The sequence below is a fragment of the Nelumbo nucifera genome, chromosome 8 (genome assembly GCF_055504915.1).
Source record: "Nelumbo nucifera cultivar China Antique chromosome 8, China Antique-T2T, whole genome shotgun sequence".
Taxonomy (NCBI): Eukaryota; Viridiplantae; Streptophyta; class Magnoliopsida; order Proteales; family Nelumbonaceae; genus Nelumbo; species Nelumbo nucifera.
In genome coordinates, this window is record NC_142656.1 from 15,282,880 (window position 1) to 15,310,773 (window position 27,894).

The window sequence follows — 27,894 nt, forward strand, 5'->3', positions numbered from 1 at the left end:
ATATCACTTGGTTTTCAACTGGTCCACAAATTTTATCACCATGTTTATACTACTATTTTTAACAGTTTTTGCTGTTTTTGTTGTTGGATGAGGAAATTCTTGTGGTAATGAACTATCTACTGACTTGCAATTCTATATTTTTAAGTTGCTTGTTTCTGTTTTTAATTCACTTGTTACAGATCGACTTAGTTGGCCAGCTTCATCTTCTTTCTTCAACAGTCACAACGCTAGCTGTACCTTCCCCTTCTTTAACAGCTACCTTGGCTCGTAAGTCCAGTATATGTAGCTTCTGTATTCTATTCATCTTATGTTTACGACAGATTTCTGTTAGCCTTTAAATTGAATGATTTTGTGAAGGTGGTGGTAACAATCCTGCTGTAGCTGTACCACTGATCGCTTTAGGAACTCAAAGTGGGACAATCGAGGTCATTGATGTTTCTGCCAATGCTGTAGCAGCGAGCTTTTCTGTTCATAATAGTACTATTAGAGGATTAAGATGGCTTGGGAATTCTCGGCTTGTTTCATTTTCATTTGTCCAGGTATATGCTGTTAAACTAAGACTTCTCCAATCATTTTCTTGATAGCATCAATACTTCCATTCAAGGTTTAAAATGTTGATACCAATGAAAGTGTCAGTCACCTAAATATAGTAAATATGTTGGAAACATCATATGGAAATATTGTAAAAATTATAGACATGGTGCAAACTTTGTAAAATGTGCAAAATATAGAATTCTTTTTTATGCAATAATAAAAAAATGCATAGGTAGACTATTTTAAATTATGACCTTGTTCCAAATCATGATATAGTCAAAACTACATGATCGAGTGAGTTCAAGAAAAATTTAAACTCATAGAAAGTGTAAATGATTCTAATAGTTCAACCAAATAATTTATTATACAATAGAAACTACGATTTAACTTCAAGTTTGAAAAGAATTTTGAGCTGGCTCAAAGTGGTAATCATGTCTGTTGGGTGGGCAGTGACACTACTACAAAACATATCTAAAATATTGTCACCAACTTACATCATAATACTATCTCTAGTATTCCATGTAGCACTGATAGTGTTCATTGATGAACATGTTGATTCCAAGGTTCAAAATATCGATATGCCCAATACGCTAGTAGAGGCGTATCGGGCAGTATCGATATCTTTTTTTTTTTATTTTTTATCAAATCTGGTTCAGAGAGGCCGGTTTAAGGTCCGTCCACCCCCTGAACCGGTCGAAATCCCGAAACATCCCCTGGACCCGATACGATACGTATCGGCCGATATGGCCTGATACATATTGAAATTTTGAACCTTGGTTGATTCTAGTAATTTTATGTGTTGCCATGTTGGTACCCATGGAAATGGAAATATGCCATGTATTAGAGTTCAGCCTGCCTGTTAGATTGGTAACAGTCAAGGAAAAGAGAGAAGAGAGAGAGAAAGAGAAAGAGAGAAAGGAGAAGAGTAGAAGAGAGGACAAGGAGGAAAAGGTCTGGTTTGAATGAGAGAAAAGTCAACCCTCCCATTCGGCTGGATCTGTTTTATATTACTAAAAATATTGTGGAAAAGTCACATGTGCCCCTACTTAAGTTAGGGAGATCTAACATAAACTTACACATCAGCACCTAACCATAAGTACAAAGATAAATACCCCTACATACTCGACACTAACACTCCCCCTCAAGCTGGAGAGTATATATCATATAATCCCAGCTTGTTACATATGTAGTCCACTCTACCCCGACTCAATCCTTTAGTAAACAAATCTGCCCACTGGTTCCCTGTGTTGACATATGCAATGTCTATCACTCCACTCGGCACCTCTCTAACAAAGTGACAGTCAACCTCTATGTGCTTGGTTCTCTCATGAAACACTGGATTAGAGGAAATATTAATTGCAGCCTGATTGTCACAGTAGAGCTTCATCGGAGTATCAACAGTGTATCCCATCTTCTATAGAAGGTTCCTTAGCCACACTAATTCACAAGTAGTATGTGCCATAGCTCTATATTCTGCCTCTGCACTGCTTCTTGCCACAACTGTTTGCTTCTTGCTTTTCCATGTCACCAGATTACCCCCAAGAAAAGTGCAATAGCCTGTGGTAGATCTTCTATCAGATACAGAACCGGCCCAATCAGCATCAGTATATTCTTCAAATTCAAGTTTTCCACCACTTCTGTATATCAAATTACGACTAGGAGACCCCTTTAAATACCTTACAATCCTTAGAGCCGCAACCCAATGTGGAACCAGAGGTTTCTGCATGAACTGACTTACCACACTAACTGTGAATGAAATGTTTGGCTGAGTGATGGTTAGGTAGTTCAGTTTACCTACCAGCCGCCAGTATCTACTAGGGTCTTCAAACACTTCACCCATATCACTGCTCAGCTTAGTGTTTGTTTCCATAGGTGTTTCAGCTGGTTTAGCACCTAACAAACCTGTTTCTTCAAGCAAATCAAGAACATATTTCTTCTGACACAAGTTAATACCATGCTTAGACCTTGCTATTTCTATCCCCAAGAAATACTTCAATTTACCAAGGTCCTTTGTTTGAAAATGTTCTTGCAGAAAAGTCTTCAATCTATCAATGCCCATTTTATCATTTCCGGTAGTGACAATATCATCTACATACACCACCAATAGGATCTTCCCTGCGTGAGAGTCATGACTGAAGACTGAATGGTCAACTTGGCACTGTTTCATACCAAACTTCTTTACCACCTCACTAAATCTGCCAAACCATGCTCGAGGAGACTGTTTAAGCCCATAAATGGCCTTCATTAGTCAGCACACCTTACCATCCTCCCCCTGAGCAACAAATCTTGGTGGTTACTCCATATAGACCTCCTCGAGCAGATCACCATGCAAGAAGGCATTCTTGATATCAAGCTAATAGAGAGGCTAATCATACATCACAGTAAGAGAAACCACAACACGAACTGAACCAATCTTAGCAACTGGGGAGAAAGTCCCTATGTAATCAATACCATAGGTTTGGGAATACCCTTTGGCAACCAGTCTAGCTTTCAGCCGCTCTACACTACCATCAGGTAAATACTTAATCGTATAAACCCATTTACAACCAACAGCCTGTTTACTAGGAGAAGAGTGGTGAGTTCCCATGTATGATTATGGGCCAGAGCTGAGAGTTCTTCTTCCATCGCACAACACCATCCTGGAGAGGCAAGGGCTTCCTGAACATCCTTAGGGATAACAACAGAGGATAACAAAGAGATAAACAGGCGATGGGAAGCGAAAAGGTGAGTCAGTGAAACATAATTAGAAATAGGATGAAGGGTACAACTGCGTTTACCTTTCTGCAAGGCAATGGGAAGATCAAGATCAGATACTGGGGTTGGGGCTGGTGTGGGAACAATTGCTGGATCTATCGACGATGATGGAACTGGAGGAGGAGCTGGTACATGTGGGCGATGTGTATACACGTGATGGATAGGTGGTGGCACCGGAGGTAAGGACTTGGTCATAGTTGGAACAAGAGGAACAAAATCCACAACTGGAAGAGTAAGGGGAGGAGGTGATGAAGAGGAAGAAACATCACCGAACCCCAAGAAAAATGGAGTAGACTCAAAGAAGGTAACATCAACACACACAAAGGAACGTCGAGAGCTGGGATGATAACACTTATACCCTTTCTGAGTTCGGGAATAGCCAAGGAAGATGCACTTAATAGATCGTGCATCTAACTTGTCCTTTCCTGGCCCCAGATTATGAATGAAGCAAACACACCTAAAAACCCAAGGAGAAAGAGAAAACGGAGACAAGGTAGGAAACAATGTGGTGAATGGAGAATGACCATCAAGGATAGACGTGGGCATCCGATTAATCAAGAAGCAAGAAGTAAGCACTGCATCACTCCAAAAAGATTTGGGGACATTCATGTGATGCATGAGGGATCGAGCTGTTTTCAAAAGATGACGGTTCTTTCTCTCAGCCACCCCGTTTTGTTGTGGGGTGTAGGTACACGAAGTTTGATGGATAACGCCATGTTGGTCTAGGTATTCTTGAAATGATGAAGAGAAATATTCACAACCATTATCGGAACGAAAAATTTTAATGTGAACACCAAATTGGTTGTGAATCTCAGCATAAAATTTTTGGAAAATGGTAAACAATTCACTCCTTTCTTTCATTAAATAGAGCCACATCATCCTTGAATAATCATCAACAAAAATGACAAAATATTTATATCCATTGTATGACATTACTTTATAAGGACCCTAAACATCTGAATGAACCAAAGAAAAAGGACTCGACATACGATTATCAACTCTAGGACTAAAGGGAACACGATGATGTTTCCCCAACTGACACGACTCACAATCCAAAACAGACAGATGACTCAATGAAGGAACCAAAGACTTTAAAACTTTCAGTGAAGGATGACCAAATCTACAGTGCCACTGGAGAGGAGAAAGAGACGATTGGAGAGCTGTTGACGTACTTCCACCACCATCAAGATAATACAATCCACCAGCTTCATGCCCTCCACCAATCTTCATCCCCTTGAGATCCTGAAAAACACACGAAGAGGGGTAAAAGGTAATGGAGCAATTAAGAGACTTGGTCAATTTACTAACTGACATAAGATTAAAAGGAAATTTAGGGACATACAAAACTGAGGATAAGGATACAGGATCCATGTTAACATTACCAACACCACAAATGGAAGATGTGGAACCATTAGCAAGGGTAACAGATTGTGATGTTGGGTAATGAGAGAGGGAAGAAAACACACCTGGAATTCCAATCATGTGATCGGAGGCTCCAGAATCAATAATCCAGGGATTGGGTGTGGATGCCAAATAAGCCATACCTGAGTGTGCGAGAGTGGCCGTGTTCTGCTGAGATGTGGCCTGAACAAACCTCTCATACTCATCATGGGGAACACTCATCATCTCCTTCCTAGTAACATCTATGGATGTAGAAGGTATCTGATCAGCTGAATGACTCTCCTGTTTGAAGTTACTGTCACTAGTCACGGCATGATTGGCCCAAGTTGAGGGTGGACCATGCAAGTCATAGCAATAATTAATGGTATGTCCATCCATACTATAGTGTGTACACCTCCTCGGACCCGAATTACGTCCACTGCCACGGTCTCTCCCTGAATCTCGACCTCCAGTACGACCACCACCACAGTTATATGTAGGTCCACTACCACCACTCTGGCCATATGCCGGTCCATTGCTGCCACTACGGCCAGACTGAGCTCCCTGAGCTCCACCTCTAACACCACGACCTCTGGATACCGCAAAGGCTGATCTATCAGAAACATTAGGGTTCTCGGTAGATCCAATGGAAATCCTACTAAGTCGAGCAAACACCTCTTCTAAGGAAGGGAGAGCTGACCCTCCTAGTATCTGAGCCCGCACTGGTTCATATTCAGATTTCAGCCCCACCAAAAATCGAGTCACATCAAGTTGTTCCCTCTGTTGTTGTTGAAGTGAGGGGGTGATAAACATCCAATTCATTACTGTAGAGAAGATGGGCCGAATGGCCCATAGGCTGTTTATCCTTTCTTACTGTTTATGTTCCTTTCTGTAATGGGCCTTATTCTGGGCCCATCCTTTCTATGTTATGATCTTTGTAATTTCTTGCCCAACTAAGGGCCTCCTTGTAATTATTCAAATTTAACTTAATAAAATAGTGTTAGGGTGTTAGAGAGAGAGTAAGGTTCGAAACTCTCATACTCTAAACCCTTATTGCCACCATCTTCTTCTTCACCTTCTACTCCATAGAAGAAGTATTTTCTGCTGTTGTTTCGATTTCTTTTGATTTCGACATCTATTCTAAACAGTCCTACACTCTCAAGGACTGTTTTTCTTCTTGGTATCAGAGCAGGCCTGAACTTGGCTTGGGCTCTCATGTGGGTGTAGTCCAGCTGACTACATGAGAGTGTTCTAGGGCTGGAAGCTTCAGTTTGTGCCACCTAATTCTTGGAGGTCATTGGAGGGTGCCCAAGACTCAAATCTCTTGGAGAGTGGTTCAGTGACCAGGAAGAATCAAAGAAAAAGAACAGTTCGGTTTTTGATTTGGAGCTTAAGTCAGAGATTGTAAGTTGTGTTCAGTTATTTCTGGGTTATTTTTCTGTTTTTGGACTATTGAAGTGTCCGAAGTTTCTTTGAAAACTGTACAACTATTTGGCTGTTTTTAATTTGGTTTAACCCAGAGATTTCTGGGTTGTTTTCATTCCTTTTCTGGACTGTCAAACTGCCGAAACATCTTTGGATTCAGTGCTGCGAGTTGTTGCTTCTATTTGGTTGTTTTTGGGCCTTGTACGGACTGTTCCTGAGGTGTTTCTCATCTTTGACAGTGGGGTCTTCTCTACTGCCCACACTGTGTTTGTAAAAATGCCTCTTCATCAATTCAGACTGGTCTTTGCTCCTTTTGGGGTATTTTTTGATGAGTACCTAGAATTTCTGATTAGAAAATGTGCTTCGACTGGGTGCACAGTGCTTGGAGGTTTTCTGATTACTTCTTGAAAGCCGAACCAACCTGTTTAGTGTCTCGTGTAGACAACAAGGTGCTGCTTCAGACTTGGTTCTCATAGCTTCCGGGTGTGGTTTGGCTTTGTGTATTGCTGTTTTGAGGCTGGTTTAACACAGTCCTTGCTTCATCCTCATTCAGTACACTTGTAGAAGTCGGCTGAAATCCTATTTGAAGTGGTTACATGATGGACTCCTCAGAGATTGAAAACAAGAATGTTACTGAATTTGGACAAGTTCAGGGGACTCCTGTTGATTCTTTATTGACTGTGACCACAGTCAAGCTGGATGGAACTAATTATTTGGCATGGTCACAATCGGTAAAGATTTATATATGTAGTAGAGGAAAGTGAAGTTTTATCTCCGAAAGCAAGAAGGCTCCCTCAAAGGATGATCTATCCTATGAGAAGTGGATGCAAGATAATTACACTGTTATTGGGTGGCTTGTGAACTCAATGCAGTCACAGATTAACCAACACTATCTATGGATGAATTCAGCAAAGGAAATCTGGGACAGTGTTGCAGAAACCTATTCTCAAAAACTAAATGTGGCTAGAGCCTATAAATTGAGAAGTGATGTGAAGAATTTAAGGCAGGGGGAGAAACCTTAAGCTGTATACTTCTCAACCCTGAAGTCTCTGTGGCAAGAAATAGACCTAATAGAAGCTGTAACTTGGGACACCACCAATGATGTAGAGACCTACAGGAAACTGGTTGAAAGAAATAGGGTGTTTGAGTTCTTAACCAGACTAAACCCAGAATATGATATCACAAAACAGGATATTTTATCCAAGGAGAGTGTCTCATTGTCACAAGCATATGCATTGGTGAGCAGTGAAGAGAGCAGAAGGATTGTCCAGGTTCAAGGGGCTGGTATTAGTGATCACTTTGCGAATATGGGGGTTAAACCCAAAGGAGTTGCAGGGACTTCTAGTGGCTCTGGGAAGAAAGAGGTTATATGTGAGTACTGCAAGAAGCCAAAGCACACCAAAGACAAGTGCTGGAAATTACATCCTAACTTCCCATTCGGTTTCAGAAAAAGCATGATAGTAAAAGGACAGGGAGTGCAAATGTGGCTACTAGTCCAGATAGTGACAAGTACTATACTGAAGAGATGTCTGCTTGTGCACAGTTGGCAGCAATGAAACAGAATATGAAAAGTTTGGGAAGATGATCAGTCATCTAGAGGGTGTGACTTCTTCCAACCCTTCAGGAAATTCAGCTTCTTCTGCATTTGCTCATTCAGGTATAAGGGCTTCTGCCAATCATGCAACCACTTTAGGTAATCTTAAGATCACTTGGATTATTGATTCAAGTGCTTCTGATCATATGACCAACCTTTCTACCTTGCTTGTTTCATATGATTTGCTTCCTGGACGTGATAAAATCACCTTAGCTGATGGTTCTCTTGCCCCTATTTTTGGCAAGGGAACCATCAAGGCTACAGATTCCTTGTTCCTACCTTCTGCCCTTCATGTACCTAGACTAAATACAAATTTGCTATCTGTAAGTAGTCTAACCAAGTCATTAAACTGTTGTGTAACCTTCTTTTCTTCCTACTGTGTTTTTCAGGATCTGGAGTCTCGGAAGGTGATTGGGAGTGGCCATGAGGCGAACGGAATATACCTGCTTGATACTCCGGGACAATGCCCTGATCATCCTGGGAATGTTGCTTTTGGGTCTGTTTCTTCAGAGTCTATTAGTCGAATTATGTTGTGTCATCTTTCTTTTTCTGCTTTGAGTCATTTATTCCCTGAATTATTCAAGGGAATTAGTTTGTCCAGTCTTCATTGTGAATCTTGTGAGTTGTCAAAGCATTATAGAAACAATTATTCTTTGAGCAATAAAAGATCTTCTTTTCCTTTTAATATTGTGCACTCTAATGTGTGGGGGCCTTACCACTTACCCTTTATGGGTGGCTACAAATATTTTATCTTGTTTATTGATGACTTTTCTCGGTTCACTTGGATATTCCTGATGAAATCCCGTGATGAAGTTCCAAGACTTGTAAGACAATTCCATGAATTTGTTCTAACCCAGTTTGATACCAGGATTAAAATTTTCAAATCTGACAATGCAAAAGAATATTTTGAGAAGAACTTATCCTGTTATCTCTCTGACATGGGGGTTATTCATCAAAGTTCCTGTGTTAGGACCCCAGAACAGAATGGAGTTGCTGAAAGAAAAAATAGGCATATTGTTGAAGTTGCAAGAAGTATTTTGTTTGCCTCACATGTTCCTACAAGGTTTTGGGGTGATGCTGTTCTCACTGGTACCTACCTTATAAACCGTATGCCATCCAAGGTTTTAGGGTTTAAGTCTCCCTTCAATCTCCTTCATCCGGACAAGGACCTTTTTCCTATTCCTCTTCGTGTCTTTGGCTGCACCTGTTATGTACATGTTCCAAGTGTCCAAAGGCATAAATTTGAACCAAAAGACCACAAGTGTATCTTCCTTGGTTATTCCCCCACACAGAAGGGTTACTGTTGTTTTGATCCAAAGACTGGCACTCGGTATGTCTCAACGAATGTCACCTTTGATGAGCTTTTTCCCTTTCATGGTTCCTCTCTGGAAGGACATTGTTCACAGGGGGAGGATTTGTCACAGGTGTTTGCTCTTCCTCTTACTGTCCCAGTTGAGTTTTTTGATGAGTCTGCTTCTCCTTCAAATGAATCAAGGAAGGATCAGTCGTTCCATTCTCCCTGTCCCAGTGTTCTTCCTCCTTTATCTCCTCGTCCTATCCTCAATCCCAAGGTGTATCAAAGGCAAAGATCCAGAAATGAGCAGGTTGTTTCCCCTACAATACATGAGCCTCATGCACTTCCAGTCACAGATGAGACAACAGGTACTGTTTCAGCCCCCTTGGAGCCATCTTTCCCTAACCTTGATATTCTCATTGCTGTTAGGAAAGGAAAACGGAAGTGTGTTGCACATTGCATTTCCAAACACTTTTCTTACAGTCTGCTTTCCCCTTCATACTTTGCCTATCTCTCTTCTGTTGCCTCTAACCCTATTCCTAGGTCTGTGTCAGAAGCTCTTAATATTCTAGAATGGAGGGATGCTATGAGATCTGAAATTGATGCCCTACACAAGAATGACACTTGGGAAGTAGTTGATTTACCTGAAGGGAATGATCCAGTTGGTTGCAAATGGGTCTTTACCATCAAATATCAGGCTGATGGCACCATTGAGAGGTATAAGGCCAGGCTGGTTGCAAAAGGCTATACACAAACATATGGGATTGATTATCTGGAGACCTTTGCACCTGTTGCCAAGATGACATCTGTGAGGGTTCTTCTATCTCTAGCTGCTCACTCTGACTGGCCCCTTTATCAATTGGATGTAAAGAATGCATTTCTGAATGGTGAATTACATGAGGAGGTTTATATGTCTCTTCCTCCAGGGATGTATGGAACAAATATGAAAGGAAAGGTATGCAGGCTGAATCAATCTCTTTATGGACTAAAACAGTCCCCTAGAGCATGGTTTGAGAGATTTAGAACAGCACTTGTTAACTTTGGCTATGTACAGACACAGCCCGATCATACTCTTTTTGTGAAGAGGAGTGGACCTCTGGCAGTATACCTCATTGTGTATGTAGATGATATTGTTGTGATTGGTAATGATGTTTCAGGAATTCATGATCTCAAATCTTTCCTCCATACAGAGTTTGAGATTAAAGATTTGGGGGAATTGAGATACTTCCTTGGCATAGAAGTTGCTAGATCCAAGGATGGGATTCTTATCTCCCAAAGGAAGTATGTTCTTGACTTGCTCTCTGAAACTGGGAAGATGGGTGCTAGACCACTTGCTACTCCTATTGATATGTCATAAACTCTCTGCTTCAGATGGAACGTTGTTAGAAGACAAAGGAGTCTTCCAGAAACTTCTTGGGAAACTTCTGTACATATGCATGACTCGGCCAGATATTGCATATGCTGTCAGTTGCATTAGCCAATTCATGCATGCTCCCCGAGACACTCATATGGCAGCAGCAGAGCGAATCCTGTGTTATTTGAAGGGCTCCCTAGGAAAGGGAATTCTGTTTGCCAAGTATGGTCATATGAAACTTGAAGCCTATATTGATGCTGACTGGGCTGGAAACATTGATGACAGAAGATCTACTTCTGGGTATTGCAGCTTGGTGGCTGGTAATGTTGTTTCTTGGAGAAGCAAGAAACAATCGGTTGTTGCTCGATCTTTAGCAGAAGCAGAATGCAGGGCCATGGCACATGGAGTTTCGGAACTATTGTGGCTAAAATCATTGATGGAGGAACTAGGGGTTGAGCATGACAAGCCAATGATGTTGTACTGTGATAATCAGGCCGCCATCAACATTGCTCACAACCCAGTACAACATGATAGAACTAAGCATATTGAAGTCGATAAACACTTTATTCAAAAAAGGGTCTCTTCGGGTGAAGTATGTCTTCCTTTCATCACATCTGAAGGACAATTAGCAGATTTTCTCACCAAGGGCATTCCCAAGGCAAAACTTCTGCATGATACTGGCAAGCTTGGCATGATTGACATCTATGCTCAGCTTGAGGGGGAATGTAGAGAAGATGGGCCGAATGGCCCATAGGCTGTTTATCCTTTCTTACTGTTTATGTTATTTTCTGTAATGGGCCTTATTCTGGGCCCATCCTTTCTATGTTATGATCTTTGTAATTTCTTGCCCAACTAAGGGCCTCCTTGTAATTATTCAAATTTAACTTAATAAAATAGTGTTAGGGTGTTAGAGAGAATAAGGTTCGAAACTCTCATACTCTAAACCCTTATTGCCACCATCTCCTTCTTCACCTTCTACTCCATAGAAGAAGTATTTTCTGCTGTTGTTTCGATTTCTTTTGATTTCTGCATCTATTCTAAACAGTCCCACACTCTCAAGGACTGTTTTTCTTCTATTACGAATGTTTCTCATACTAGCATAGTACTACTCCTCAAGACTCTGATTACCCTGTTGTAGATTAAAGTATTCCTGATACAACTGATATACTTTGGTTGTATTGTCTTGGCCCGAATACAACTTCTTAGCATGGTCCCACACTTCTTTGGTAGTATCAAGAAACATGAAATTTACACTAATCTTTGGTTCCATACTATTCCATAACCATGTGATAATCTGTACATCTATTTGCTCCCAATCATCATACTCATGAGAATCGGTGGAGCGTTTTTCGTCCCTTGTGTGTTTCACCTTCTTCTTTGCCTTAAGAAAGACTTCTACAGATTTAGCCCAAGGTACATAATTTTCTCCATTCAGCTTAATGGAGGTCATTTGAACATTCAGGTAGTTAGTAGGAACCATCACACTAGTCTTGCTATCACTACTGTCTCCCATTGCTGAATTCGGCACACTAGACCACACTACACACTGATTTCAGCACTTACTATTTGCTGTAAACTGCACTCTTTACACCACAAATCCTACCTCACGACTACCTGAAACTTCACCACACTGTTTGAGGAACACTTCCCCTTCGAATCACACTGAAAACTGCACAAACCCTAGCACACTGATCACCCGAAAATCAGACCACACGAATAAGCCCTCTTCTCTTCATCGATTAGGGGAGGGCTTCTTAGAAACTGCAGCAACCGACCACGAACACCACAACTGGAGGCATAGAAACCTCCAAGGGAAGAGGGTGAACACTCATTTTCAGCCCTTTCCCTTATCTCCAACTGATGGCGAAGAAAGCAAGAGAAAACCCTAGATTGGGTGCGCAGAGAACAGAATTCTAGGCAGATCCGATTTGCTCAGTTTAGCTCTGATACCATATTAGAGTTCGGCCTGCCTGTTAGACTGGTAACAGTCAAGGAAAAGAGAGAAGAGAGAGAGAGAAGAGAGAGAGAGAGAGAGAGAGAGAGAGAAAGGAGAAGAGAGGACAAGGAGGAAAGGTCTGGTTCGAATGAGAGAAAAGTCAACCCTCCCATTCAGCCAGATCTGTTTTATATTACTAAAAATATTTTGGAAAAGTCACATGTGCCCTACTTAAGTTAGGGACATTAGATCTAACATAAACTTACACATCAGCACTTAACCATAAGCACAAAGACATAAATACCCCTACATACTCAACACTAACACCATGGAAATATTAGGAAATATATGGAAATTTTAAGCCATGCTTCTATTTTCATTTAAATTTTGACCCATGTAGTGAAAGCATTTGTGTGGGCTGCTCTAAGGTCATTGCTCACCTATTTAGTATCCCAATTGCCTAGTTCAGGGTCTAGGCAGGCAGTGGGCCAGTGGCTAAGTGTAGATGTGCAGGCATCTCCTTAAGTGGAGGATGCTAAATACTAAGGAGTGAGGTGATTGTACTGTTTACTTGGTGAAAGAAAAATGGGAAACATTCTTTTACATTTTATATCAAATAATTTCTTTAAAGCTTATTTAGATGTACGTGATTGCTTTTCAGGTTTTCCTTTTAATAAAAAAGAGTCAGTATGAGGGGTTGGGATTTGTGAGTCTTATAGAATGTAGACTTGTACATCTTTTTCTTCTCTGTTGTACTTGAAAGTCAAGTCAAAGGAAGATCATGTACATATTCAGTTTTCAGGTTGCTATACTGCATGCATGCTCTTTTTTTTTTCTCTCTTTTCATTATTTGGGAACACATCATTTTTTTCGCAAATAAAATAATCCACTTAATAGGGTATGCACTTTATTCATTTCTTGTTTGTTTTTATCAAATAAAAAAAACCTTATGTATGATTCTGTAAACTAAGGTTTTAGCTTATTTGAATATCTATGACAGTTTTTTTTTTGTTTGATTGGCTGACAATTTTTGAAATTTTAATAAATAAAATATGTTGACTTATGACTGCTTAGGTTGCACCTCAGTTAGAAGGCCAAAATCACATTGGCATTGCTTCTGATGCCTTCGTACTAATTTTGACTTTCCCATTACTTGTATTTATCTTACAAGGATAACTTTTTAATGAAATTTTGTTTGCTTATAAAAAGAAGGATAACTGATAATTTTCCTAACTACTTAATATAATGGTTTATGCATTTCGTTCAGTTCAAAGTATTCATATTGCTCTATGTTTAACAGGTACTTTAGTTTTATAATATGTTATTTCCATAATCTTGTTATTTACTTTATTGAATACTTTTGATTAATTCAGGTGAATGAAAAAGCTGGAGGCTATACTAATAGACTTGTTGTGACCTGTGTTAGAAGTGGTCTTAATCGAGCATTTCGGGTCCTACAAAAGACAGAACGTGCTCCAATAAGAGCTTTAAAGGCGTCTTCCTCTGGAAGGTTGTTTTTGGATCATAACCATGGTATTTATAAATTTATTTGTTGGATAAACTTATAGCTAATAAAATGCAATATTCTCGTTGTATAAGTTTGTGCTCCTAACTTTCTCTCTGGATGTAACATGGATTCCTTCATAGTATAATTTCCTTTTTATGAAAATGGAGCCAATTACCATGTTGTTCATGATGCATTATAAATGGTTCAATCAACTGGAAGGAAATGTTTGTAGCATAGTATTATTGTTCTCACCAAATTGATGATCTTAATGTATATCTAGTACATCAAATGACATCTTCATTTGTTAGGGGATTATTTGGGTTTGGACTCAAATGTTTGTAGCATAGTATTAATGTTCAACTGTTGGAGATATGGAGTGAGTGGGCAATGTTTCTTGTAATTGTGAAGTGGGGGCTTAGTTCTCTGGGTGGATTTTCTAGGCTTGGTTGTTGGGTAGGTGAACTGGGAGGGTGATAACAGATTTGGCTGTTTGGCAAGTTAGGGGATTAAGTATGAGCTTTGATTTGTAACCTTATGGGCACTGTTGTGGGTAGTTTCCAGGTATTTAGAAACTAAGATCAATAACAAATTAGTAAATGACGATTTACTGATTTATTATGCATTTTGATGTTTTTACAAAGTTATCTGATATTTTCTTTTCTTATTTTTAATTCTGATTTATTATAAATTCTAATATATTTATTTCACACTAGTAAATAGAAATACATTTATTCTGATTTTTTAAATATTAAAGTTATAATACATTATGTTTTATTATAAATTTAATAAACTGATTCTCCTTTTTGTAGTATTAAGATTATGATAAATTCTGAATTCTTATAAAAATTAATGAATTTATTATGATGTTTAATACTAAATTTATAATAAATTATGATTTAGTATAAAATTTAATAAATTTATTCTGATTTTTTGTATTAAATGTAGAATATGATTTATTATAAAAGTTAATAAACATTTTCTGATTTTAATAAATATTTTAAAAAATACTAACTAGTTAATATTTTATTACTTGAAAAATATTTTATGTTTTATATTGTAAAGTAATTAATTTATTCTTTTGTTTTATATTTTGTTAATTCTTTTTATAAATATTTTATTTGAAATATTAAATAGAAATTATTAATGGAATTATTTATATTAATATTACTAATGTGCATTAGTCGACATCCTGTCGACATGATAGGAAAAACTATCTTTTTTTTGGTTATTTGGATTGATTTGGTCGACATTTCCGAAATATAGGAAATGTCGACTGAAATAATGTAATTTTTATATTACCACCCATTTTCATGTCGGTGAGCCTCGGCATTGACATATGTCGGGCAACATTAGCGACATTTGGTGACATTTGAAACCATGGCCATGAGTTTTGGTAGACTTATTTACTAGGGATAAGGCTCAGTCTGCTGAATACCTCCTGAGACGTGGATTGGAGCGGATGACACCTGTAGTTTGTGCGGGACATGCCCTGAATCTATCCACCATCTTTTGATTCATTGCCCTTACACCTACCAGGTTTGGCACCATTTCATTAAGCTGTTTCACTTAGTCTGGGTCCCCCCTCCTTTGTGGGTGATTTGATCTCAGGATGGAGGAATAATTGTTTCTCGGACAAAGGCTGTTTTCTGTGGAATAGCTTGCCTTTTGCAGTTTTCTGGGTGGTGTGGAAGGAGTGCAATCAAAGGATTTTTTAGTCTAAGTCCGTTGCAGTGGAGGCTATTATAGGGAAGGTGGAGATATTGGTTTTGAGTTGGACCAGGTGGTCAAAGTTTTTTGTGGGTGTGCCTGCCAGCTAATTTTCCAGTCATTGATGGTCCATTATTATTATTATTTTTTTTGCTATACAAGCTTTCATTGTACATGATCTTTACATAGTTAAAGGCACACTTCTTTTTGTATATGATTGAGGGTTTCTCACCCTCTTCTTCATTATTAATACAGTACACTTCTTACCACTTATCAAAAATTCAAGGCTTGAGTAAGAGGGGAAGATTGGTGTGGAATATTATGCCAGCAATGGTTTTTGGGTGCATTTGGCAGGAGAGGAGACAGGATTTTCAAAAAACAAGGGAGGCTCTGTAGATTCTGTATTAAAAAAAATATTGGGGAAAATGTTCTCTTGGTTATCAATCTATAGATTATTTACAGATAGAAATTGTAATTTTTATTTTATTTTATTTTTTTGTATATGGGAATCTTTTTGTAAAGAAACAGGGGCTGGGTAGCGGACCCCATATAGTTGGGATAAGGTTTGGATGATGATAATGATGATACATCTATACTTTGCCTTTTCTCAAAAAAAAAAAAAAAAGACACTAATGAATGATATTTTGTATTCACATGCTTGTGTTGGAGGTTTTTTTTCACATGATGAAAATTTCAAATCGGCACTTTCTTTGAATGAAGTGCTGATTTTGTTAATAGATCACTTGCCAGTGTTCCTTTGAGGGCAGTTCTTTTTTGTTTACATGCTTTTTCCCAATGTTCATAGAACCAGACCAGGCATAGAACTGGAGAAGGGAGAAAGGTTCACAGGTCAGAGGTTCAACCAGGGTCAAACCGGAGGTTGGACCATGATGATGTGGTATATATGTATATACTATGGGTCATAAAATACTATATATAATATATTTTACAACTTTTTATATAATTAAATATGGGGGATGGATGGTAAATTCTTTAATTTTTAAAGCAAATGACTAGGGTTCAAGCCTTTTAGTTTACATTTTCTTTAAAATATGTGTAATAAAGTATAAATGCAATAAAGAGATAAAATTCTAATGGATGGCTAAGGACATTGAGATAAAATGCAGTTGGATGAAGAGAACTGCTAACTCATTTGCTGATGGGTTAGCCAAGCAAGGGGTGAATAGGGATTCTTTGTTTTGGGCTCATTTCTAATCTTGTTTTATTTGTTTTGCTTGTGGGGGAGTTAAGACAATTTACCTCCCTCTGCTTGTACTTAAATTTCCCTATAGTTCTTTATTGTGTGTGTGTGTGTGTGCACACACACACACACACACAATAAAGAGTCATTCGGACTAGTGGTAATTAAGCATTATATGAAAATAATTGGTCATGGGTCAAGTCTTGTTAAACACATTTTAAAATTTTAATTATTTAATGGATTGGGTGGTTTCATGAAACTGGAACCGGGTCACCAGTTTTCTGGTTAAACCGGCCGGTAATCTGGTTTTCACTGGTTTTTTAACAAATACGGTTACTGGGGGTGTGATTGAACCGGCCAGGGCCCCGGGTCATGGTTCAACTGGTCCGACTGGCTGGTTTGGTCCGGTTTCCTAAACACTGCTGTTTCCTCTAACATGGAAAGAGTATTCTACTATTGAAATGCTGATTTTGTTAATAGATTACTTGCTAGTGTTCTTTCAGGGCAGTTGCTCTTTTTTGTTTACATGCTTTTTCCTCTAACATGGAGAGAGTATTCTGCTATTATATTGAGATTTTATGATGGTTTACTATTTGGTCCACTTTTATGCCTTGAGCTAATTGCATGTATTTTCTTATTTTGTTGCAGGTATCTTGTTATTTTGTTACGTGATGCTCCTGTGGAGGTGTGGGCTATGACTAAGAGTCCTATTATGGTATTTTAACTCCCACTGCTTCTTTTGTCAACTTCTTGTTTCTGTAACTAACCAAACTATCTCAAACTATTGTTGTGATGTCCCCTGGAAGTGGTTTGTGAACTTTCTATTCCCAGGCTTTAGGATAATTACATCTGGGTGCTGTAATAATCTAAGAAAGCTTCTCAACGGTGTCTTCTGGAAGTGTCACATAAATTATGTACCATGGTCGAATTTTGGGCCTCAGAATACTCTTTCCTTTGTAGTCACAGAATTCCTCAAAATAAATAATAAATTCTTTATATTTTATCCTACTGCAGCTTTGAAAATTTTTGGTCCTATTACAACACTTGGCACTCTAACAAACTGCTAGAGATGCCCTAACTTCTAGAGAGCCTAAAAGAAGCCTTGGGTAAAAAGATAAGTATCCTGAAAAAGGTTACACTAAAATCCAAACAACTAAACAATCTACTGTGCAAGTCTGAATCTCCCCACTGCTGGAAAAAGTTGGGATCATCTCAAACACTGAAATTATACATCTAATTTAGCTGCTGGAGGAGAGTTTGGATCTGCTAGCAACAAAACAATGCTAGGCACATCATCATTTTGTGCCACCTGTCCTCAAAACGTGAGAAAATGTACTTCTGCACATTGTTTTTTCTTCTTTTAAAAAATCACGTGTTGAGGGCTGGTGGCACATAACTGCAATGTGCCTAGCGATTTTTGTTACTAGCAGATCCAGATTCCTTGGAGGATGCTATACTATCTTTTGCTTTAATTAAGCCTCATATGGTGATATTTCTTTGTGGGTAATATGCAACAACAGGCATATCCAACACACAAGAATATGCATATTTGCATGCATGCATATCTTGATGCATAAATATATATTTGTTCAGTGTACAAATGCATGTATATCTGAATGCATATTTTCCCTGATCATTCAGGTCTAACGTGCATTCTTCCTATTATCTCAATATTCTTTCTCTGATCTTAGTTGCATCATTTACAATTTATTTTTATTAGACTCATCTTCTCTTTCTGCAAATTTATTATCCTTTATATGCCCATGTAGCTTAGATCATTGGCTCTTCCATTCACTGTATTGGAGTGGACACTTCCAACAGTACCACACCCAGTTCATAATGGACCATCTAAGCAATCATCTATTTCCTCCAAAGAGCACTCTGATGTGGCCTCACCTGCAGCTTCCCCTACACAAGCATCTTCCTCAGATTCTAGTAAGTTTGTTTCGTTTGATGAGCTTGGACTTTATTAAATTCTCTAGTTGGTTTCCAGTTTATTGCACCTATACTTTGCTACAGTTTCACATATCTTGCAACTTAAATGTGACTATTGTTTTCAGAAGCAACAAACTTAGAGGCATCCACTGATGATGCCGCTGAAAGTTTTTCATTTGCACTAGTCAATGGTGCGCTTGGAGTTTTTGAGGTTCATGGGAGAAGAATTCGAGATTTCAGGTAAATTTTTTTTTCCTCTTCAGTGGGGATGAGTTCATCATAAAATTCATATTCTTTGTCATAATTTTATGCTTGTTTTCATAATTATTATTTATATTTTTTATACTATTAACTGGTTGTGTAGAGAACATTGATGTGGGCCCCACAGCTGTGGTCCCACTTTGTCCGTAGGGTAGAATGTATCTAGTCACAGCTGTGGTTATTTTGCTATTCTGTTATTTCTAGTTTCAGTTTTATATTGTTTGTTATTTGTTAGCAGTTATGATGTAAACATCAAGGGCAGATATGTCCTTTCATGTAACTAGCATAACCTATATATATTAACTTAAAGTGGCGGCGGCAGAATATTGACATTCTGTTCTTCTCCTCAAAATCTGTGTTCTATTGCTCTTTCACCACTCTTTCTTCTACTTCTTCTTCACTTTCTCTTCTCATCGAACCTGAAATCTTTTAGTGGTCAAGACTGAATAGCAGTCTTGAAAACCTACAGGTTGAACAAGTTATTTTCATTTTTTTGTTTACTGTTTAATTATACTTATATTTTTCTTATACTATTAATTGTTTGTTCAATCATTTTGTCTAAAAAGGGTTTAAGTTATCACAAACAGATCTTGTATATTTATTTATTTATTATCAAAACAAGCTAGACTATGGAATGTAAAGACATTTATAAGTTCCCATCTACTTTTCCCTTGTGGATTGGAATTGATGAATAGTCAAACATAACGATTACTGATAAAAAAATAGTCAAATACAACGATTACTGATAAAAAATAGTCAAACACAACTATATAAAAAGAAAACTTTTTTTGATAAATGAATGATGATTTTATTAATAAAAGGAAGTATACATTCACCCTAAGAGGAGGCACGAGATTTTACCTCCCCTTGGAGACGAGAACATAACCATACTCTTAACAGGATACAATGGGATCAGCCATAGCATTTTGGCTTTTTTTTTTTTTGATTGGAAATGGTAACTTTCATTAAGGATATCAAATAAACATCTTACACTGTCAACCACTGAGACAAAGAGTGTTGACCCCAAAATAACATCAAGAATTACAGTACAGCCCAAAAGAAGTTTTCCATGAAAGTCCCCTGTTTTGCCAAGTATCTGCCACAGAGTTTGCTGATCTCCTTACCCATTTGAGTGTTACTCCAACTTCCCTTGCCAAGTAGATTATTTCCCTTATTTGCTGTCTAAACATCCATACACCCAACTTCTTTGTTTGCAGCCACCCTATTAACAATTTAGAGTCCCCTTCCACCTCCAAGTTCTGAAATTCTCATTGCTCGGCAAATCTCTGGCCTTGTAGGAAAGCCAAAATTTCAGCTCTCGTAGAGTCTCCCATTCCTATGGGACCAGAGTATAGTGCCACCATTCTGCCCCCCATCCCTAAAGACTCCCCCATTTCCCAAGGGTCCTGGATTACCCATGGAGCTTCCATCAAAATTTAATTTTACCCTTTGTTGTGCTCTAGGTGTCCAAGAAGGCTGAAGGACAGGCTGTCTGGTTGAAGAGTTTGCCACTACTGACCAACCCCTTTGTATATCATCCATTGAAAAGTCTTTAAATAAGTCACTTTCAGCCAATGCATGACTTTAATGGCTATGCAATCAATGATTTGTTCTGTTGGTCTTTGTGCCCCTTGGAATATTTTGTTATTCCTTTCTTCCCATAAAGACCAAAGAATGGCTGCTCTTGTTGCCCTCCACATCACTCTTCCCCTTTTCTTTGATAGTAGGAAGAAACTTGGGTTGAAAAGACTTGTCACATCCGGGGGAGGAGTCCAACTGCAGCCAAATAAGGAAGAAAACCAATTCCACACACAAGAAGCAAAGGGACAAGAAAGTAAAAGATGTGTTACTGTCTCACCATTTCCCAAACAAAGGCAACAAAGATGAGGGGAGAGGCAATGATTCGGCCTTCTTTTTTGTAAATTATCCACAGTATTAATTTTCTGGAGCACCACCTCCAACAAAAGGCTCTTATTTTTGGGGGTACAGGACTACATCAGACTTCCTTTATAAGAAAGGAGCCTCCTGGGTGTGAGGATTGAAGGAGGGCGAAGAAAAAAGAGGCGCAGGTATAGGAGCAAAAGGGGGACTCTGACCAGATCTTGCTGTCTTGACAAGAGAGGTCCAGGAGAGCAGTATTAAGAAGGGAGATTAGTTCATCTATTAAGCCCATTTCATATTCCCTTAACCCTCTCCTTAATCCTAGATCCCAAGAGTTTTCATTAACAAGCACTGAAGAAATCACTCTCCCTTTGTTGAGGGACAAAGAATAAATAGGTGGAAATCTGTCTTTGAGAGGAATGTCCCCAAGCTAGATATCCTCCCAGAAACGTACTTTGTTACCCATTTTGGCTGTTATATTATGTTATCCTATAAAACAAGGTTTGGGGCAAGGTTCAAAATATCGGAATGTATCGGTCGCCTCCCGATATACCCCTATAGTGGGTGTTTTGGGGTGTGGCCTGGTTCGGGGGGTAGGCAGGCCTTAAACCGACCCTTCTAAACCAGTTTGAAAAAAAAACTGAAAAAAAAAGCGATGCTTGATACAGACTGATATGCCCCAATTGGCGTATCGGCCTGTATTGATATTTTGGACCTTGGTTTGGGGCTGGGATTTTTTGTTTTGTATTTTATTAAGATGAATAAATAAAGTAAACTAACAAGTGGATACAAAATAGAGTTCTCCTAGAAGGTGCGGGTTGCTGCCTTAAAAACAAAGTAAAATTACAATTGAGCCCAGAATAAGTGATCCCTGTTCACCCCTTGCTTAGCTAGTAGGTCAGTCATCCCATTTGCTGACCTCTTTTCTCCCACTGAACTCTCACTGTGAGATTAGAAGGAAGCCACTTGAATCTCCTCATTTCTCCCCTAAAAGACCAAGCTACTATCTCCGGTTCTTTTAGCCACCCAGTTACCACTTTAGAGTCACCTTCAATGATCAACCTCCCAAAGTTCAACTCTTTTAGCAACTTGTGCTCCCTGTACAGCAGCTTGCACCTTTGCACTAACCACATCCTCCACTCCAATTGGGCCAGAGAATAAGGCAACAACCTATCCCTCTTCATTCCTAAATACACCCCCAATACCAGAAGGTCCTGGATTGCCAAGGCTGCCACCATCAAAATTGAGCTTTATGAAGCCTTCTTCTGGGGGCTTCCAGCCTACAACAAGTTTGTCCTTAACCGAAGAAGAGTTTGCAACAGATTCCCAGTTTTTCCATATGTCATCAAAGGAGAAAAGTGAGAATAAATCCACAGTTTTGGCCTAGTTAATAGCCCTATTAGCAGACATTCCTAAACGGTAGCTACATCCATTTCTTTATCATTAAAAATCCTGTTATTTCTTTCCTCTCAAACTGTCCATACTAAAGCAGCCCTAACACATCTCCATAAAACTCTACCCCTTCTCTTAGGCCACCTGAAAGTTGTAGGGTTGAAAAGCCCCCTGATTTGCAGAGGTATTGTCCACCTACACCCAAAAGGACCAAAAGATTTTTCCCAAAGATTTACAACAAAAGGGCAAGAAATTAGAAGATGGTAACAGCTCTCTCAATTTGCTTTGCAAAGGAAACACCAGCTTGGGGAGATGCAAAAGTTGGCCTCTTCTTTTGCAAGGTATCCAAAGTGTTTAATTTTCCCAAGAGAGACTTCCCAACAAAGGGCTCCAACCTTAGGGGGAATGGGCTTAAACCAGACTTCCTTCCAAGAGAAAGGTTGAGGGTTAGGGACTGAGCACAACTGGGAGAAAAAAGAGGCACAGGAAAAAAGACCCAGAGAATTGGGAGTCCAGATTCTAGCATCAGGTTTAGAAAAGTCCAAACAAACAAAGTCTAGGGTTTTGAGTAACAAAGCAGCTTGATCAAGTTTAGAGTCTCTTAGATCTCTTCTGAAACCCAAATTTCAACTGAAGCCAGAGGACTGGGAGAAAGAAACAAAAGTTTGAATGGTGTTCGCTTTAAAAAAGGGAGATGGAATACAAAGATGGATAAAGGTCCTTAAGGGTGGAAATACCAATCAAGGTCTCTTCCCAAAAGGGAATCCTATCACCAGTACACACATCATACCTGATAAGGCTGAGAAATTGGGGAAGGATACCACGAATAGCCTTTCACGGGGAGTTTAGAGTAGCCCGCCGAGACACTCCAGAATCCCAACCATTTCCTGCATAACCATGAATACTTCCCACAACCTTATGCCAAAGCTTCTCTCTCTCTCTCTCTAATGGCTATCTCCTTGCTCCTTACTTCTAAACTGGATCCCATCTTACTAGGTGATCTTTCCTTCCTTCACCAAGCTCACAGAAGAACTCCCTCATGATCTTCTCTACTTTCAATACCACCCTTTGTGGCTGTAGAGATAGTTAGTAGCTCTTTAGTGTGTGTGTGTGTGTGTGTGTGTGTGTGTGTTTGGTTCCAGCCCCACACTTATTTTATTTTATTCTTTATTTCTTTTTATTACAGTTGGGCCAATTGGGCCTTGTTTATTTTTGTTTATTTGTCTTTTATTTTAAGTAGGGGTATTAGAGTAACTCCCACCTTTGTAAGGACATAAATATATATAACATCTAGTGGGGTGGCAGATCTATCTAACCAAATCCCTTTTTCTTCTTCTCTTCTCTCTTCTCTCTCTTCCTCTTCTTCTTCTCTTCGAAGCATAGTTGACTTTTTTTTCTTCTTCCTGAATTACATCAGAACAAATTTTGTTCTTTTATTTTATTTTATTCAAGTGTGGCATCTTGAATACTGAGAGGAAGAAAACTAAAAGGTTTGCTAAAATAGACTTAATCAGAGTAATATGACCCCCTAGAGACACATAATTCCTCTTCCAAGCTGACAGTTTCTTGGCACATCTTTCAATAATTGGGCTCTAAAAGCTTCCTTCCTATGGGTTGGCTCCTAAAGGCATACCTAGATATTTCAAAGGCCACCTAGCGGTAGGATAACCTAAGGCTTCTGCAACCTCAGCCATCTCCTCCTCTCCCAAGTTCAATCCCACTACACAACTCCTTCCAAAATTGATCTTTAACTTGGAGACAAATTCAAACAGTTTGATCACCTGCTTCAAATTACTTGCCTTCTGAGGATCAACACTCTCAGAAAAGATAATTGTATCATCACAAAACTGCAAATGTGTAACAACTGTGCTCTCTCTCCCAACCTAGCCTTTAAAAAGTCCCAAGCTATCAGCTCTTATGATAAGACTATTGAACACCTCAGCTACCAAGGTAAATAGGAAAGGAGAAAGGGGATCCCCTTGCCTCAAACCTCTAGTTGCTGGGAAAAAGTCTCTGGCCACTCCATTAACTAGGATTGAATAATGACGTGTCTTCAGACATCCTTTTATCCATCTGCACCATCTCTCTCCAAACCAAAAAATTTCCAAAGTGTTCAAGAGGAAGGACCAATCAACCATATCATAAGCTTTCTCCAAGTCCAATTTACACACAAAACCTTTCTTTTCCCTTTCTTTAAAATTCTCCACACATTCATTAGCTATCAAAACTTGATCTGTGATCTATCTACCTTTAAATGAATGCCCCTTGGGAATGGCTTATCAAACCGGGAAGGACTGGCTTTAATCTTAAAGATTACACTTTGGCCAAGATTTTATAAATACTTGTTACCAGAGGTTAATTGGTTTGAAATCTCTCGATTGATTGGTACCTCCCTTCTTTGGGATCAAAGCTAGGAAAGTTGAATTTATTCCTGGACTAATAAAGTGTTCCCTAGAAAACTCCTCAAAGACTGACCAAAGGTCTGCTTTAATTATCTCCCAACAATCCTGATAAAAATCCATAGTGAAACCATCCGGTCCTGGAGCTTTAGATCTATCCATTGAAAAGACAGCTCCCCTTATCTCCTCCAAATCAAAATCCCTTTCCAACACTCTTGCTAAATCCGGATTCAGTTTTGGCCAATCTAGTCCTTCTAGAGTAGCACCCGCATCCTCTTGTCTTTTAAAAACTGATTTGAAATGAACCACAAAACAATTATGAATCTCTTCTTGATCGAATAGAGTTTCTCCATTTACTTCTAATTTCTCCACAAAATTTTTTCTTCTTCCGTTAGCAAGTGCATGGAGAAATTTAGTATTCCCATCCCCCTCTTTGATCCATAGGTGCCTCGATTTCTGCCTCCAACTGATTTCTTACCTCAACCAAATTTTCTTCTTAATCGAACCGATTTCTGCCTCGATTTCTTCCTCATTTCTTGAACCTTGACTTTCCTTGGCATCCAAATGCTCAATTTGAGAAGTTACCGATGCAATATTAGATGTGTTCCACAAGGGCACTTTTGTCTTTTCTCCTTTTAAGTTGTATGGTCGCCCTAGTATAAATATAAAGGCTGGCGCTGCCAGCCATGGTTTTTGTCTCTCTCAACTTCTTTTCTCTTCTCTCTTCTTCTTCTCTTCTCTTCTTCTTATATTACATCGGCTGAAAACAGTTGCCAATAATTTCCTCTCCTCTATTCGTCCAAAATGATCTTTGTTCCACTCTTTGAATTTGCATTTAAGCCTTTGTAGCTTCCTATGAAATTTTACACCTTTCCACCATACACCTTGCATTTCAGCTCCCCACCATTCGTCTATCTTATGGACAAAGTTAGGGTGTGTAAGCCACATTCTCAAACCTAAAAGGTTTTCGGCCACTTGAAAAGTCTTTAGTTCCAATGCTAATTCGGCAATTGTTAGAAGTAACTCGTAGTAAAGCTCTTGAATGAAAATAAATCTGTCTAGCTTTGAGCAACTAGGGAGGATTTGTAAATTAGACCAGGTGAATAAACTCTACTGGGTGAGAAATTCCTTTAGCTCACACTCCTATAAAATCATTAAGCTTCCTCATAATCGGGGGCAGAACTAGGGGGTGGTAGAGAGGGGGGGCATGGCCCTCCCTATGCCTTGACAATCCCCACAATAGCCATTTCAATCTTACCTATATTTTGGTCCCCCTACCCATGTTTATTAACTTTTGGCCCCCCTATCTGTGTTTATTACTTTTTGGTCCCCCCTCAAGAAAAAATCCTAGCTCTATCCCTACTCATACTAGTAGAGACTATTTAATTGGGATTGTTCATCTTGTTAGTGTCTGACGACATTGAAGTCTCCCCCTAAACACCAAGGTCATTCCACAGACCCCTAATATCAAACAGTTCTTCCCACATTTTACCTCTTTCTTTATATCTATTGGGCCCATAGATATTTGTCAATACCCAAGTAAACTCATCATCCACATTCTTGAATTTTAGGGAAAGTGAGAAATGGCCTATTAGTTCTTCCAAGGGCTCCACCATCTCAGTCCTCCACAATGTTACTATGCCCCCGGAAGCACCCAATGACGGTATAAAGGACCTTCTTATATCTCTAGATGTCCACACACTTCTCACCCATCTTTTATCCATATCTGCAACTTTTGTTTCCGGTAGCAACACTATATCAAGATTCTCCTTTCTAAGTAGATCCTTTATTTATTTATTTTTTGATCAGTCTAAATAGATCCTTTATTACTCGCCTCTTCCTAGCACAGCCCAACCCCCTAACATTCCAGCTAATTATCTTCTTGTCAACTTATATCGAACCACCACTTAGCCTTTTTCCTCTACTTTGGACCTTTCCTTCTTTCCCCCCTTGCACTGAATTCTAGTTCCTCTGCTACATCAGATTTCAACCTTTCTACCTCAGTCAACTTTCTCTTTCTTTGAGCCTCCTTCTCTCCCTTCTTTTTGGAATAAACTTTAACGTCCTAACTCTTTCACCTGAAGGCCCAACTCCCCAACTAATTCCACCAGAGGTTCTCCTCCATGCTCCTTGAGCTCCCCAATTAAGTCCCTTTTCATCTGATCATTTTCCTGTTTATCCGATATCTTTTCTAATGCTTCCCCTATTTCTTCATTCTTAAGCAAGTCCTCAAAGAAATCACACACTAGTTCCCAAATTTTTTCTCCCTGGTGCCCCTAGGCTTCCTCCACCTCCCCTTCTATTCTGACTTCTCCGCCCCTCATACTCTCTTCTTGTACACCTGCCGCTAATGGTTGGGACTGGAGTGTAGTGTCTCTGGTTTGGGGGCTGGGATATACTCATGATTCCTTCTCTCAAAACCCTTCCCTTTTCTTCTCCCTTCTCTATTGATCTGAAGCAAGGTTCAAAGTATTGATACGAATACGATACACCCTGTGTTGGGCGTATTGTATCGTATCTTAGGATCACTGATATGTTGTTTAAAAGGCACTGATGTGATAACCCTGTCAAAGCTTGACATCAAAAAGATAAATAAAAGTGGAATTTTGGTGAAAACAAAACTCTCAATATGCAGATTTGTTTAGTTAAAGGCATTGATGTGATAGCCCTATCAAAGCCTGACACCAAAAAGATAAATAAAAGCGGAGTTTTGGTCAAAGCAAAACTGCATATTGAGAGTATTGATACTTCGAACCTTGATCTGAACTCTCTTCTTCTATTTTCTACTTAAGATTTTAATTAAACAGTGAGGATTATTGCTGTTTTTATTTTACTATACAAAAGGAGAGGAGAGGAATTTTGCTCACTTAATTTAGAAAAATATGGCAGCCAAATGAGGTCAAGATCTTCTATGGATGAATGGACAATTGCAGAGGTGTTAAAAAGGCTTTTATCCATCCTTGATCATAATCATGCAGTACAGTCTGGGTTTTGGCTCTAGAGTCAAATTTTAAAGTGACCCCTAGTGTGAATAGTGACCAACTAAAGATGCCTTCCTCACTTTTTATGCTATTGCACTTGATAGAGATGTGGTGGTCACAGGTTTTCAGGCAGCCATATAACATCATGAACTCCAGAGAAATATCAATCTGTGGGAGATCAGAGACATGACAATGCTGATGCCGAAGTTAGAAAGCAAATCCCACGGTAGTTATGCTTTTGGACCATTCTGAAAGCTTCACATCTCTGTCCTTCTCAAACCTTCTTGCTCAAGTTAGGGGGATTATTTTTATTGTACGGATGTGAGACCCCCAAGCATCCACCTAAATGGCCTTTATGG

The 27,894-nt window shown here is 39.0% G+C and overlaps 1 protein-coding gene across 1 annotated transcript in view; it reads left to right on the top strand.

Moving 5' to 3' along the window:
- The window catches only part of LOC104592469 (uncharacterized), a 77,682-nt gene that overhangs the window by 15,549 nt on the left and 34,239 nt on the right, over positions 1-27,894 (top strand). Inside the window, exons 3-8 of the mRNA XM_010251853.3 lie at positions 180-267; positions 358-539; positions 13,645-13,781; positions 17,335-17,401; positions 18,456-18,621; positions 18,747-18,861. Of these exons, the coding sequence (XP_010250155.1) occupies positions 180-267; positions 358-539; positions 13,645-13,781; positions 17,335-17,401; positions 18,456-18,621; positions 18,747-18,861 (755 nt within the window). The remainder of the gene's footprint in view (positions 1-179; positions 268-357; positions 540-13,644; positions 13,782-17,334; positions 17,402-18,455; positions 18,622-18,746; positions 18,862-27,894) is intronic.